Raw genomic sequence first — 14,883 nt, 5'->3', positions numbered from 1 at the left:
ACATCTGTCATCTCATGGCAGAAAACACCTGAAATAATCTGATTTTTTTCTGTTTATCTAGAGAGCACATAATATCCTTTTGATTGCTCTGTTGCATGCAGATATTCTCGCGTGAGTGACGCCTGCTCTGTGCCTCCCCTGGTGCTGAGGCCAGGCTTTAGGACACAGATATGGCACCACCGGGCCCCTTGGTGAATTTTAGGCTTTTCAGAAGATGTCTAGCAATGGCACAGGTGCTGGTGCTGTGGTTGTGACCCGCTGTGAGGCGCAGCTCTGCAAGTGTTGGTGCTGTTGGTGGGTTTGGCCTCAGGATTTATGCACCCAAAGGGACGTGGGGATCCGAGCAGTTCCATGAAATCCTGCTCGTGTCAGGAGCAGGGTGGCTGCTCCAGCTCTCTCTGGTGCCACCAGCCACACTCCAGCCGGGCTCTGAGGGTGCATGTGAGCTTGCAACCCACTCCAGGGCAGGTTTTTCCTTTTGAGAAGAGTCTTCACAGTCGGGGACAGCAATCAGGATACACCGAGGACGCGTGTGCTTGTTCCTCCTGTAACGTTTCAAAAACCCCTCCAAGTGCCCCCAGCTGGGCCCTGGCACTGAAGTGAGGCCGGAGCACCGGGCACCGCACCCGCCGGGCCCTGCCCCTCCGGCCCTGCTTCTGCAGGCTCTGGGGCCGTGCTGAGCTCAACTGGATCGCACTGGGCTGGGCGGTACCGGGCCCTGCCAGACCGAGCCGTGCCGTGCCGGGCGGAGCCGCGCCCTGGGCCGGGCGCTGTCCCGGGTGCTGAAGCCTCTCGGGCCGGGACCGGCGGCGCCCGGGGTCTCTCCCCGCGGGGCTCGGGGCCGCCGGGGATGCCAGGGAGAAACCGTTCCCTGTGCGGGACCCGTGCGTGCGCGGGGCGCTGGCAGTGCGGGCAGTCCCGGCAGTGCGGGGCGGAGGATCCAGCGAGGGGCGTGGGAGCCCTGGCGGGACGGGGGGGCCGAAGGGTCCCGAGTGGGCTCGGAGGGGTCCGGGTGGGGCGGTGCGAGGAATCCCGGCGGCGCCGGGGGTTCCCGGTGGTGCAAGGCAGCAGGGGAGGGCTCCGGTGGGGTGATATTGGGGTTCCCGGCGGTGCGGCGCAGCATCGGGGGTTCCCGGCGGGTGCGGGGGTCCCGGGTGGGCGCGGCGGGCCCGGCCCCGCCCCGCGCAGTTTGGGGATGAACCGTGGGAAAAAAACTTGGGGGTGCGCGCGGGCCGGGATCCCTCCGCCGGGCGGGGGAGGCTCCGGGCGAGCCGCGGCACCGCCTCGGCGCGCGGCGCCCTCCGCGCGAGGGAAGAGCTCCGCAGCGCGGCGGCGCCGGGACCGCGGCGCAGCCCCGGGGACAGGGCTCGGCCCGGCGGCGCCGCCGCCCCCGGGACGGACGCGCCCGCGGCAAGATGGGCGCCCTGGCCCTGGCCCTGGGGATTTTCCACTACCTGGGGCTCTACCTGCAGCTCGGCGCCGCCTCCCGGCACCCCCCGTGGGACGCCCCGGCGGCGGGCAGCGGTGAGGCGGCGGCGGCGGCCGGGGCTCGGGAAGGGGGCGGCTGAGCGGCGGGAGCTGCCGGGGCTCGGTGCCCCGCGGGGCTGGCGGCGGGTCGGGGCGGCTCCTGCCCGGGCAGCGGGACGGGTGCGGGGGATCTGGGATCCCGGTCGGGCTCCGCCGCCGAAGGCAGCTCCGTGCCGCGGTCCGTCGCGCCGGCGGCTCGAGGAGCGGGGGGCAGCCGGGGCGAGCTGGGGTTGGGCTCCGCCGCTCCCGTCTCCGGAGCCCGGGGAGCGGCCTCTGCCTTCGCCGCTGGGCTGCCGGATCGGGGGCTCTGCACGGTGCGTCCCGGTTCCTGCAGCCACCCGCACCCCGTGTCCGTGAACCTCTCGGTGCGCCTCCCGGTGCCCGCCGCCTTCCGCACCCCGTCTCCGTGTGTCTCACGGTGTCGCCGCCACCACCCGCACCCCGGGTCCGTGAACATCTCCGTGCGCCTCCCGGTGCCGCCGCCCGCCCCGCCGTGCGGTGCCCCACGCCCCGGCAGCGGGGCTCCCCGCCGCTTCCCGCTCCTCCGGTTCACCGTGGTTCGGCGGCTCCTTGCTGCCGAGCCCGCGGGGATCCACCGGGGCTGGGAAGGGGAACCTCTTCCTGCATCCTGCACCCTCCGGTGAGGAGCCTGGCGTAGGGGCAGCTCCCTCGTGGGTACGAGAAGGTGACAGGGGACCGAGCCCCCTCCGAGGAGGCTGCTGAGACCCTCCAAGCTCTCTGTGCAGTGACACGGGCGCGTTCAATCTTAGCCACGGGGACACGCTGGGTGCCCGGGTCCCAGCTCTTCCCCCGCCCGGCTCCGGGGCCTCCCGTGTGCGGAGGGACCGAATCTCTGCCCCCAGGAGCCTCGGGGCACACGGCGCCTCTGGCCATGCCAGGAGGCAGGTGTGAGGGGTCCCGCAGTTCCTGCTGTCCCGCACCTGCCTGCCCAGGGAAGGGTGATCAGCCTCTGCATGGGGGGCTCACAGCAGGAGAGTTTCCAGACCTGCCAGGCTGGCGTGCCAGATGGAAAGGTGGGTGAAGAGCCTCCATTAGCCACCGCTGCTCCCCACAGAAATTCAGCAATAGGCAAATAAATAGTGAAATGGTCGCTGCGAGGGAGCAGGGAGCCAAGGAGATGAAATATTCTGGGAGGGCGAGTGCACTTTGGAGCCACATTACAGCTTGCTACTCGAGCAGTTCTGCAGCAACTCACTTAATCACAACAGAAACCTTTATTAACGATACTGAAAAGCAGTGAATAAGTGGGTCATGTATAATAAGCCATTTGTGTTCAGTAGGTGAATACCAATTTGATAAAAGCTGTGTGTGCTGAAAACCTGTATAAATCGCTGTTTAGCAGATCGGAGACTGATCATTTCATTACTGGCTGGTGCAGCTTTCCCTCCACGCCACGGGAGTCCAGCAGGTTGGAGATGTGGAGCAGGAGATGTGGGCAGTGGGATGGGTTCAGCTCTGGCTGCTGGGCACGGGCAGGTCCTGCCGGGCTCTGCCCACAGCAGGCAGCGCCCGGAGCTCGCCGCCATCTCTGCCCGGTGCTGGAGGCCTGGAGGAGCCTCCACGGCTCTGCCACGGCCCCGGAGGGTGTTCGCTCTTCCCTTTAACTTGTCCACGCCGGATGCAGCGAGGGAATTGCCGGGAGCAGCCATGAGCATCCCTGGAGCGCGGGCGGCTCCCCCATCCTGCCACCCCACAGTAGGCAGCGGGGTTCTGCTCGCAGAGCAGCCACGGCTCTGGGGAGGGAAAAGTCACAATCAAAGAAAGTCCTTTACCTGCCGCCACAGCAAAGGCTCTGCCTTTGGCCAGGACGGAGCCAGGATGGGCTCCAGCTGCCCCGTGAGAGCATCTGAGCCGCAGGATTCTTCCCACCATCCCTTCCCTACCCATAGTGCTGCCTCTCCCCCTTCTCTCCTCTCCTCAGGCTGGCGCCTTCAATTATTCATGCCCCCCATTGCAGCCTGTGCACGCTGGGTTGCTGCCATCGGCTTTCTGTGCTGGCTGGGAAGCTCCAGCCGCTTTCCCAGCCTGCTGGCTCTGGAGCGGGGCAGGGGAGCCGTGCTGTGAGGAGGAGCAGCCCGGCTCCTTCCCGGCATGGTGTGCAGGCGACATCCCCTCGCTTCAGCAGAGCCGCGGCTGGAGGCTGGAGGGAGCGGTGCCCCGGCTCCCCAGGGCGCTGCCCTGCTCCGTTCTCGCACACCCCAGTGATTATTCTATCAATTACTTTCATAAACACTTTGCATTCCGCCGGATTTTTGCACACTTCCTGGTGGGAATTGTCCGCGCGATGTGTTTTTCCTGCTGCTGTTCGTGCAGTCATTCAACGCAATTACATCTGACACCTCTCCTCATCAAACGTCTGGGCTTTCTCTTCCCTTGAAGCGGCTGACAGACGACGGGCCAGACACTGGGAATTATTACGTTAGGACAGTGACAGCTAATTTTAATCATAACGTTCCCTGTGAGCGAGGCAGGAATGAACCGAGAGCCGGCACGGCTGCATGAGGTCTGGGGGCTGTGGGCAGCAAGGCAGGGCTGGAGTGAGCTCCTGGAGCGGGCCAGGGAGCTGGAGGCTCTGCACCTCTGCCTCCTTCATCAGGGGCTGCTCCGGGGGCCAGATGGGTGCCCAGGAGGGCACCTGCAGGGCCTTCTCCCCTTCACGGCTCCTATGGGATTTTGTTCGTGGTGTGAGTGGGATTTGTGCACCTCGGGACAGACAGCCCTTTCTGGGCCTGTCCTCGACAGCTCAGGCTCTCTCTGAGCTCTGCTGTTCCATGGCTGTTTCCCCTCCTGCAGGGCCCTTTCCTGCCTGGCTGTGCCCTCCCAAAGCTCTGGGTGCCCGGCTGAGCACCGGGGATGTTGGCTGGGCTCGGTTGTGATGGGTGCATTCGTGACTTGTGTCGTGTGCTCTGTGTGAAGCTGGGCTGGGATGAGCTCAGCAGTGATGGGGTGGGCAGAGCAGGGCAGGAGGGTGCTGTGTCCATGAGCACCGGGCACTGCCAGCTCTGGGGATGGCACCAGCCCCTGTGTGTGCTGTGGGCAGCTCTCAGCAGCTGCCGGTGCCGGTGGCTCGTGTTCGGGTGCTGGGTGTGAGACCAGGGGGGCTGATCCTGTCTGCCCCATCCCATTCCTATTGATTCCAGCTGAGAATTCTCCCCTGGATGCTGGGAACCGTCCCCTGGCAGAGAGCAGCACCAGAGCGAGGGGAGGCTGCAGGCTGGCTGCACACACTGCCGGAGCCCCACGGGGACCTGGTAAAAAAAGGCCGTTTTAGGGCTTTGCTACTTAAATATCAAATAGCAGCTCTTCCTTGGGCCCCTTGGGAGGGAATTTTCTGAGAACTGCGAGTCCCCAGGAACCAAATGGGAGCAGTAAGTCCCCTTGCATGGACAAAGCTCTGTGTAGCTGGGGCCAGACTGGAGACACTCCCCACTGACCTCGCTCTTGCTGAGGGGCTTAAACATTAGGGGAGTGGGAAGCACTGGGGGCAGGAGCTGGGGCAGCCCAGCACTGTTGGAAATATCTGCAGTTTGCAAGGTTAATTCCTGCTCTCTGGTGAGGTGAGCGCTGGCCTGATCACATTCACTGAGTTAGGTGTGCGGGTTTTTTTTTGTTTTTAATTCACATGCTGCAAATTTGAGCTCCTTCTGCTGCTCATATGACAGCAAAGAGGGGCAGAGCAATGGCGCTGCCACCCCCAGCGTGTGGCGGGAGCCTCCCTGCCCCAGCCGCGGCCGCGATGCTCCAGCCCGAGCGTCCCGAGGGAAGGGAGGCGGCTGGAGGAGAGCAGCGCTCGCTGCCAGAGCGCTGTGCCCGCTCACGCCGGGGCCGGGGCCGCCTGCCCTGTGCCAGCGGCGGCGCGGCCGTCACGCCGTGTTTGCGCCGCGCTCCCGCCGCGATGTGCTCGCAGCGCCCCGGGGTCAGCAGCCCTGGCAGGAGGAGAGGATCCACAGCTGCTCCTGGCCGTGCGAAGGGAGGGGAGGGCAGCGAGGCTGCAGCCCGGCCTGTGCAGCGGCCTCTGCCCGCCCTGTCCCCGTGCCTCAGCCGGTGTCCCCGCGGTGGGGACAGTGTGGGTCACCAGGCACTGGCCAGCTCTCTCCTGCATCCATCCGGAGGGTTCCTCTGATCCCCCGGGATGGCTCTTTCCCAACCAGGCTGTGCCAAGGGCTGGGGGTCCTGTGGCAGCCAGGAGGGTCCGTCTGTCCCTGGGTGTCCCTGTCCGTGTGCCAGGATGTGTCTCGGGGGCCTTTGTGGCGCTCCTTGTGCCGGGGCTGGCGCTGTCCAGCAGCCGCAGGAGCCGCGGGAAGGAGAGGGTGCTGCAGGCGTCATGGATGTCTGTCATGGAGAGGGGACGGTGCCGGAGGGGCTGTGGGTGCCTGGGGACAGTGCCATGGTGGTGCATTCTGTTGGACACATTTGCTTTTCCTGCAGTGGTGCAGCACAAACCCAGCGGGTCAGAGCCGGCCCCACAGCAGGGACACAGGGCAGGGGCTGGATGCACATTCCAGTGGGCAGGAGCAGGAACAGAGGGAGGTTTCAGCTCGCCCAGCTCCTGTCCTTGCCCAGCGTGGGACGGAGCCGGCCCCAGCCCCAGTCCCGCCTGGCATTTGTCACCCCACCAGCCCGGCTGCAGCTCAGTGAGCTGGGGCAGAGAAAAAAGCTTCTGACTCCCGGCTTAGGGGAAAAATCCCTCCCGGAGCAGGAACCCACGCTGAACGGGTGATTACAGGCGTTTGAAGTGACCAGTGCATATTTCATTGTCCTTTGGTTCATCTTTACACAACAATTAGCCTGAGTTGGTGCCCATGACGCTGCTCCGGGGTCATCCTTGGTGCCTTGTGGGGGCTGTGGGAGCTGGCACAGCTGAGAAATGGCAGGCAGAGTCCTGCAGGGGCTTTCTGTGCTGTGGGGGGCCTACGGACGAGGCAGGGGGATGGAGCAGGGGTCCGAGGTCATTTCCAGGTCCTCGGGGCAATGCAGGACCTGCTCTTGCCCCAGCACAGCCCCATCCCCGCTGCTGGAGCCCTCTCCCCGTGCAGAGCGTGACCAAGGTGAGGAATGGTGCCCACAGAGGTCTGCCTCTGGTTTATGAGAGCACCAAGCTGTCCCAGCAGGCATTTTCAATTCTGTTTATCTGTGTTTCCCCATTGAGTTCATTTTATTTCCCCTGATTTTTATTTCCTGGAAGATTTATTGATCCTGGTGTTCTCAGTTTATGACAGGTAGCAGCCCATAAAGCACAGGGAGCAGTGGCAGTGGCCCCCTCCCTCCCTCCCTCCCTCCTGCCGTGGGGATGTGGCTCCAGTGTCAATGGGGGAGAGGGACGGGGCTGGGGTGGGCAGGGACTGGGACACTGTGGGGACAGGGCAGTGGCCAGAGCTGGTGACTTGTCCCTGTTCTCAGGAGCAGTGTCCAGGCAGCCTGGCCAACCCTGTGCAGGGTCCATGCCCATCCTGGGGGCTGCCTGGGGGGACCCTGATCCCACTGGTGTCCCTGTGAGGGGCAGGGCTGGGGGACAATGAGCCACCTCTGTCGAGGTGGGGCCAGCATCCACGGCATCCATCAGGGAGGGCACACGGTGCTGCTGGAGGGCATAGCTGAAAGATGTGTCCCCAGCAAAGGTGATGACCCTGGGTATCCATCTGCAGGATCTATGCTCCTCTGGATGTGCTTGGAGGTGGCTGAGCTCTGGGGTTAATTAGTACATACGCTTCCCAATTAAAGTCACAAAGAAAGAAAGAAGATGCTTGATTCAATCCAGCCTTTCCTCAGCTTATCTGCCAAATTCCCGTCTGTGGGAGCAGATTTTAATTGTGTTCACAGCAATTTGGACCTGGCTGGAGCCCTCAGGTCGTCCCCCCACTCCTGCACTGCTGGAGCTGTGGTGGCTGGGGCTGTGCAGGCTCTGCTGGGCCCACTGGCTTTGGCCATTGCTCCTGCCTGCAGGAATTCTGTGGGGCAAGAGCTGATCCTGGCTGCAGCCAGGGAATGGGTGGGTGAGTGCTGGGAAATGACACAACAGCCTCAGCACCACTTGGAGCACAGAGGAACATTTTGACCCCCCCTGCTCCTCCCACAACCCTCGGTCACCAGAGCTGTTCCCTTGGGGCCCCCTCCACTCCCCAGCACAGAATCCACGTTCTGTGGTGCCAGGTTCTGGATGAGCAGGATGTGGGAACAGCACTGGAACCCCACCAGGACACCCTGCCTTGGCAAACCCCAGCGCTGGGTATTTTCCTCTGTTCCCTGCTGAGATGGATTAAAGGAAAGCGATAAGTGGATGGGATTTCCATGCGTCCAGAGGGACAGGGAGATATTAGAGGTATTAACTTTTTGTCTGGGCTGGTAATAATTGGTTTTCAGAGGGATCAGGGCTGCAGAGAGTGCTGCTCCCGACAGGCTGTGTGTCCCAGAGGGTTCCCCTGGCTCCGGTGGGACCTGCACCGTGGCTGTGAGCCGAGGTGGTGGGTGAGGACAGGAGGCTCAGGGCAGCCTGGGCAGTGCCCGGGGTGTGCAGGGGGCTGGCAGGGCTGTCCCCGTGCTGTGTCACTTAGGTGTCACTGCACCGGTGGTGGCAGCAGCGCCTGCCGTGCCCTGCGCACCGGGGCCGCCTGTGCCGAGGAACAACCGAGTCTCTCCAGAGGAGATGAAAAGAATTCTAATTACATCTCTGAACAATATTTGTTTTGAGCGAGGAAAGCAAACCATATGGCGTGTGGGAGCCTGTTTGGGGCCGCATTAAGTGAGGATTTGTTTTGCAGTTATGTCCTGATCTGAGTGAGATGCGACCATGCTCTGTTTATTTCCTTCGCCTCAGAGGTGTGGCAGGTCCCGCGCTCCTTCTGGGGCAGGGCTCTGAGGGATGCTGTGGGAACAGGGGGGCACAGGCTCCTGCTCCTTCCCTTTCCCCCCACTGCTCTTTGCAAAGTGCCTGGGGTGGGGGGCAGGCACCTTTGCTAGGGCTGGTGAGGGGACATGGGGTGGGGAAGGAGAAGCTGGGGATGGCTGGGACCTGCCTGCTCTGCTGTAGGGACTGGGGCTGTTTAGCCAGGGAAGGATCCTGGTGGCTCTGCCCGTGTGTCTGGAGGCATTGTCCCTCCCCAGGACAGTGCTGTGTCCCCCAGGCCCCACAGCCCCGGCTCTGTCTCCAGCAGCTCTCTTCACCGAGACCCCGCACGACATGACGGCGCAGGCCGGGGAGGATGTGGAGATGGCGTGCTCCTTCCGCGGCAGCGGCTCCCCCTCCTACTCCCTGGAGATCCAGTGGTGGTACGTCCGCAACCACAAGGACTGGACGGACAAACAGACGTGGGCTTCCAGTCAGGTAATGCCCCTCGTCCTCCTCCTGCAGGCAGCACGGAAAGGCAGAGCCCTCAGGCAGAGCCCTTGCCTGCATTTCCCGTGGGGAAGGGCTTTGTTTGCAGCCCCTGTGGGGTTTTGGTGGGACCCCAACCCACAGCAGCACCCCTGGTGCTGAGCAGACCTGCAGAGCAGGGTTTCACCCTCTGCTCTGACAGAGAGCAGCCTTGTGGTGCAGTTAATGGCTGGACGGGCTGCTCAATGTCCAGCTGCACTGAGGATGCTCCAGGCACAGCGGCGCTGGGCTGTCCTGCCCGTCCTTCCCAGCCAAGGGAGTGCCTGGCCCATTGCCAGGACCCGTCCCAGGCTGAGGCCTCCTTTTTGTGCTTGTGTTTGTGCCTTTGCCTATCTCATCACCAGCCCATCCCTCGTGGCCCTGCACCCTCCATCCCTCCCTTGTCCCCTGTTTCTCTGTGTCCTGGTCCAGCAAACAGCCTCTCTTTATTTCCCTCTCTGTTCACACAGAGATAAGGGCCAAAGAATGGGAAACAGCTTTGGGGATTTTAATGAGCCTTTATTGTAGTGTCTTTGGCAGGGCTGCTGCTGGTGCTGCCATGAATTGAGAAGGCTCAGGGCAGTGCTGCCAGGATGGGGGGAGCTGCCAGGGGTCGAGGGTGGGCAGGGTCAGGGGTGTTGGAGGCGCTGGGAATGCACAGCCAGGGGCTGCAGGGGCTGGCAGTGATGGGGACAGAGCTCCACAGCAGTGATGCCACAGTGATCCAGGCTCCATCCCCACTCCTAGATCGTGGGGAGCACCTGGAGCTGAGGTGCAGTGGGACCTGTGGGTGAGCAGCCCCTGCTCCCTGGCTGCTCTGCTGCTGCTGGTCCCTCCCATCCCGGGTACCCAGTGTGGCTTCATCTGCCCTGGGTGCCTGGGTTTGCTGGGACTGGGCAGTCTCTTCTCTCTTTCCCCCTTCTCCCTGTTCCTTCCTCTTTGGGGCAGCCATCCTGGGAGTGGGAAGGGGTCTGGTGGGCCGAGCTGACCATTTCTCTTCCCTCTCTGGTCTCCCCCTCCCCTGCTTTTTCCACAGCTGCAATCATCACCACCAGAGGAGCCTGGGAAAGAGGCGACAAAAATCAGTGTGAGTTTGGGTGATGGTTCTTGCTGGGAGCTCAGCAGGACACCCTGCTGGTCCCAGTGGGAAATCCAGGGTGGGAGACCTGGGTCTGCCTTGGCTCAGTCCTGGGGGTGACTGGGGTGAGGGGTGGCTGCCCTGCTGTCCCTGGTACCAAGAGGCACAGCCTGCACCCTGAGTCTTGTCCAGCATCTGAGTGACATATTAATGCCAGGGATAAAATAATCCAATTGACTCACAGGATTAGCATCCCAAAGCCATTTAGGCTCGTGTGAGCAGAATGAGGAGCCACTAATCAGTAAAATAAAACACTGCTGGCCTTCTGCTGCCAGGTGAGTGCCCCCCTGGCTGTCCCTGTGTTTGGGGGTGCCACAGACACAGAGCAGTGCTGGAAACCTTCCCACTGTCACCTGGCAGCCTCTGCTGGCACTCCCATTTTCCTTCACTCAGTGAGCAAGGGGCGATGGGGTCAGTCAGGCACCTGTGGCTTCTCAGATGGGTGCCCCCCACACCCAGGATCAGTCTCTCATCCCTGGGGAACCCTTCCCAAGGGAGAGCATCACCTTTCAGTGCCCACCTGCAGGATCAGTGCATGGTTCTCTTGATGGTAACAAACCCCCCTCCAGGGGTCATGTCCCCTTTGATTAATTGACACCCACAATCCATACCCAAAATTAAGCAGGTTCCTGCAGGATCTGTTCCTTACCAGGGTGCTGTGGCTCCCTGCCCCACAAGCATCAAAGTCCCAGGATTGCTGCTGGAGCTCTGCCAGACCCTGTCAGCTGAGCTTGGGGGGCTGCTGCTCCCTGCATCCCACCCTGGCCCTGCTCCAGGGTGCACGGAGCCACCCTGGGGCCAGCATTCCCTCTCAGCTCAACCCGTGCATGTTTCAGCATAATTAGGCAGTTAATTGCACGCTGGGATGGAATTGATGGGTGTGCGAGTGTAACCAGGATTTATTTTGAATCATTCGAGGTCTCTGCTGCCTCCTCCAGATCCAGCCAGCAGGGAGAGGCTGGAGCTTCAAACCTCTTTTGTTTGTTGTTATTTCAAATGTCCTTGATCATTAAGTGTTTATGGAATGGAGGAGGTAAATGAGCATGGGTGGTTCTGCTGGAATGTGAGGAGCAGCCACAACAGCAGGGACTGGGAACAAACAGCAGGGCCAAACCGCGAGGGGGGATGTAAATCCCAGGGAGGAGCCACCGTGCCAGGCACCCCTTGGCTGTGTGTCATCCACCAAACACACCTGGTGCTGGAGATGCTCTGCAGGGATGAAGAGCAGTGAAACTTGATGGGTTTGGGTTTATTTTTCCCCCCTTTGAATGCAATGGCACAGCACAGGGCTGAGCTGGGGCTGGGCACAGCAAATCTGCCCATCCTGGCCGTGCCAGGGGCTCTGCCCCATTCCCATGGGCACTGAGGGCCATCCCTGCCCTGCCTGTGCTGGCAGAGCCACAGCAGTTATGTGCCATCATAAAATCTCCCCTCCTGAGGCTCAGTGACCTGCTGGGCAGTGGCTCCATGGCCACTGGTGGCACCAGCAAATTGGGGTTTTATTTTATTAGTTCTAAATTTCCCAGCCATTAATTTCAGTGACTCCTGGCTCTCCCAACGAGTTTTTTTTTTTTTTTTTTTTGAAGCTCCTTTCCCATGACAGTCTCAGCATCTGGGCACACTTGCACCAGGGCCTGGCACCTCCTGCCCTTGCACATGGCCACTGGGCAGCCCTGAGACGCTCTTTGGGGTGGCCCTGGCTGTGACCTGTGCTCTCAGACTCCCATGGTGTTCAGGGCAGCTGAGTGCAGCAGCCTGTGTGTGCTCATGTCAGTTTGTACGTGCTTGTATGTCCATGTGTGGGCAGGTGTCTTCATGTTCCAGCACTGGTGCCCCCACAGTGAAGGGACACTGAGGGGTCCTGCTCCCCACGCTGCCTCCTGTGCTGTTTGGGGTGGGTTTAGCCCCTCTCCAGCCCCGTTTCCAAACACCATAAAATCCTCAGCTAACAAATGCAGCGGCGAGTAGAAAAACGGCCTTTGCCATCCAGTGTGATTATAGGGAACAGAGCCAGGGGCCTCGGGGTGGGTTATAAATCTGATTTATTGACCCAGCCCAGAGCAGCCGCGGCTCTGGCTAGTGAGTAAGTCTTAAATTTCATTGGGTGATAAATACTGAGAGCGAATCAATTTGGTAGAAAAGCTAATTAGCCAGCGTGGTTCCGCATCGATCTCCGAGCCCTGCGTGGCCGGGTGCGAGCCAGGGCTTCCATCATCCCGCGGGCCCAGGCTGGGCTGGTCCCCACACCAACCTCACCAGCCTCTACATGGCCTGGCCAGCTGGGGCATGGCGTGGTGTGGTGGCACACGTCGGGGGTGGCACTGACCCCAATGTCTGAGGGGGCAATGGGGAGTCCTGGGGGTCCCTGAGCGCCTGTCTGCCCCAAGGCAGGTGGTGAAGGTGGTCGGCAGCAACATCTCCCACAAGCTGCGGCTGTCGCGGGTGAAGCTGGAGGACGAGGGTACCTACGAGTGCCGGGTGATCGACTCCAGCGACGGCAAGGCGCGGCACCACAAGGTGAAGGCGTACCTGCGGGTGGAGGCGGCGGGGGGCCCGGGGCACCCCCAGGACACCGAGCTGCGGGAGGCGCCGCTGGCAGAGCTCGCAGCGCCGGGCTCAGCGCACGCACACCACCACCAGCACCAGCACAAAGCCGGGAGGGAGCTCAAGAAGCGCTCGGCAGACGCCTCCTGCGTGCTGTAGGTGGGCGCTGCGGGGGGACGCCGGAGCCCCCCTGCGCCCCGGACTCAGCGGGGCCATCGAGGGTCCCGCAGCCCCTGCCAGAGACTGGCCCCAGCCCCCGGCTTGTCCAGCCCCCCTCGCCCCCTCCCTGTCCCCGGGGCCCGGCGGTGCCAGGGCTCGGCGCGGCGCGGGGCCGGACCCGCCGGTGCCACGGCTGCATCCCGGGGCTGTGCCCGGGGCCAGGGCGTGTGCCCACGCGTGGTGTCCCCGTCCCCGGCCTTGTGCGGGCGGTGCCGCGGGCTGTGCTGTGCCCCAGCTCTGTGCCCAGTGGGACCCTCCCTGCCCTCCCCCGTGCTTCGCAGACCCAGCCGCCTGTTCCTGTAGGTTGCCCCGTTTAGTTGCTCGGTTCCAGCCCCACAGTGTGTGTCTAAGTTGCAGCCTCCATCCTACAGCCCGTGTGTATCCCCCCGCCCTGCCCTGCCCCTGCCTGCCCCGCAGCCCCCAGCACGTCAAGGCCTGAGCTCAGCAGAGGAAGGACGGCACGGCACATTGCTGGCACCTCGGGCATCGCTCAGCCAGGCAGCTGCCCGTGCTCCGCGTGTGCCCGGGAAGGCAGACACCTCCTGTGCCATGGGCGCTGGCCCTTCGCACCCATCACTCCTCTCCCCACACATCTCACCCACGATGGGGCGCTCACCCTCCAGCCCCGTCCAGCCCATCCCGCCGCCCGTGCTGCCGTGGCTCCCGGCCCCCTCTGGGTGAAGCATCCCTCCCCTCCAGGCCACAGCAGCACGCTGCCCCGGCAGGGTCCGGCCCGGGGGCTCTTGTGCCGCAGTGCCAACAGCAGAGCCCGTCCCTGCTGTCCCCAGGGGGGACCGCGGCCGCTGGGGCCGGAGCTGCGGGGAGGGAGAGGGGGGCCCGAGCCTCCCCCCGGGTGCTGCTCCCCTGCTGCCCCCCAGCCTGCCACCATCAGACCTGCTGCAGCTAATAAAGCTCTTTAAAGGAAACCTCTGCCGTCTGTGCTCTCTGTCTGTGGCACGGCAAGGGCACGGGGCTTTGGCACGGTCTCGGGTAAAGAGGGGCAGTGCTGAGGCGGATGGGGATGGGCATGAGGATGAGGATGGCAATCAACATAATCCCCTGCAGCTGAGGGCTCAGAGCTTTAAAAAGCTGCAGCTGGGAGCTGCTGCCCTGAGAGGTGCAGGTACAGCGAGGTGCCAGGTGAGCTGGGGATGCTCCATGCTGTGGCCAGGGGTGCTGGGTGGGCTGCCAGGTGAAATCCTGGCCATCCAGCCCAGATTTCCAGCCTGGTGGGAGGTGGGGTCCCCAAAGCAGGGTGCTGGCTCTGCCTCTGCAGTGGGAGAGCAACTCCCAGCACTGGCAATGCCCAGCCTGGCCCAGCTGCCTGGAGCGCTGCAGCTCCTGTGAAGCTTGCTAACTCCTGGCTCTCCATCATGCTCACCCCTCGCTGTGCTGATGAGGAGAAAGAGCTGGTGGCTCTTTCTGCCAGCAGAGGTGTCAGCCTGTGCTGGGGGCAGGAGCAGGCAGGGGTGGCTGCTGTCTCTGGTCACCTCTGCCACCTGGAGAACTGTGGTCCTGGGGAGCAAAGGGCACAGGAGAAAAACATTCAGGAGCTGCAGGGCAGCAGCTGTAAATAATTGCAGCAAGTTTTTTCCAGCAGTGGTGGCTGTGCCTAGCAATCCCCGGCAGAGCTGTGGGGCTGGGGCTATGCTCAAATTCTCTGTCAGGGAATGGGGTTGCTGGGGGAAGAAGAGAGATTGGGATGCATTGGTCACAAGTGCAGCAAAACACGGGACACAACAGAGGAAAAGGAAGACCCAGGGACACGCTAGGTTGGGCAGGAGGCTGCAAATCACCTCAAACAGGGAATAAACAATTGCTGTGCAGCACAGTGATTTGTAAAACCTGGAGGTGAGCTTTAACAATAACAGGTTTTATTAGAAGAGATTAATTTTGCCGAGTTTATAGGAAATCTTGGGAGCAGGAGTTGAGGAGCAGACCCTGCTGGATCTGTGTGTGTGGCTCAGCAGTGCCAGGGGCTGTGTGGGACTGTGCCCCCAGCACAGTGTGGCAGTCCCCCGGGGTCCTGGCTGGGTTTGTGCATGGAGGAGGAGGCTGGACACTCCTTTCCTTGCTCTCTGAT

General features: G+C 62.5%; 1 protein-coding gene across 2 annotated transcripts; it reads left to right on the top strand.

The window, feature by feature from the left end:
* Window positions 1-1,265: 1,265 nt before the first annotated feature.
* VSTM2L (V-set and transmembrane domain containing 2 like) lies at window positions 1,266-13,726 on the top strand. 2 transcript variants are annotated; one of them, XM_064729894.1, is made up of 4 exons: window positions 1,266-1,524; window positions 8,697-8,869; window positions 9,936-9,986; window positions 12,429-13,726. In XM_064729894.1, the coding sequence occupies exons 1-4, from the start codon at window positions 1,416-1,418 to the stop codon at window positions 12,738-12,740; spliced, it is 645 nt and encodes a 214-aa protein (XP_064585964.1). In that variant the 5' UTR covers window positions 1,266-1,415; the 3' UTR covers window positions 12,741-13,726. The 2 variants fall into 2 exon arrangements, with proteins under 2 accessions (XP_064585964.1, XP_064585965.1); XM_064729895.1 differs by having other exon boundaries at window positions 1,268-1,524; window positions 8,700-8,869.
* The last annotated feature ends 1,157 nt before the right edge of the window (window positions 13,727-14,883 follow it).

The sequence above is a fragment of the Zonotrichia leucophrys genome, chromosome 20, assembly GCF_028769735.1.
Source record: "Zonotrichia leucophrys gambelii isolate GWCS_2022_RI chromosome 20, RI_Zleu_2.0, whole genome shotgun sequence".
In the NCBI taxonomy this organism is placed as follows: domain Eukaryota; kingdom Metazoa; phylum Chordata; class Aves; order Passeriformes; family Passerellidae; genus Zonotrichia; species Zonotrichia leucophrys.
The sequence above is the reverse complement of the archived record's forward strand: the minus strand, read 5'-3'. Positions and strand labels throughout refer to the sequence as shown.

Excerpts from the sequence above, each read along its gene's own strand:
- VSTM2L (XM_064729894.1), top strand. The coding sequence starts at position 1,416 with ATGGGCGCCCTGGCCCTGGCCCTGGGGATTTTCCACTACCTGGGGCTC. Across the intron at positions 1,525-8,696 it reads CGCCCCGGCGGCGGGCAGCG|CAGCTCTCTTCACCGAGACC; the intron begins GTGAGGCGGCGG and ends CTCTGTCTCCAG. Across the intron at positions 8,870-9,935 it reads AGACGTGGGCTTCCAGTCAG|CTGCAATCATCACCACCAGA; the intron begins GTAATGCCCCTC and ends CTTTTTCCACAG.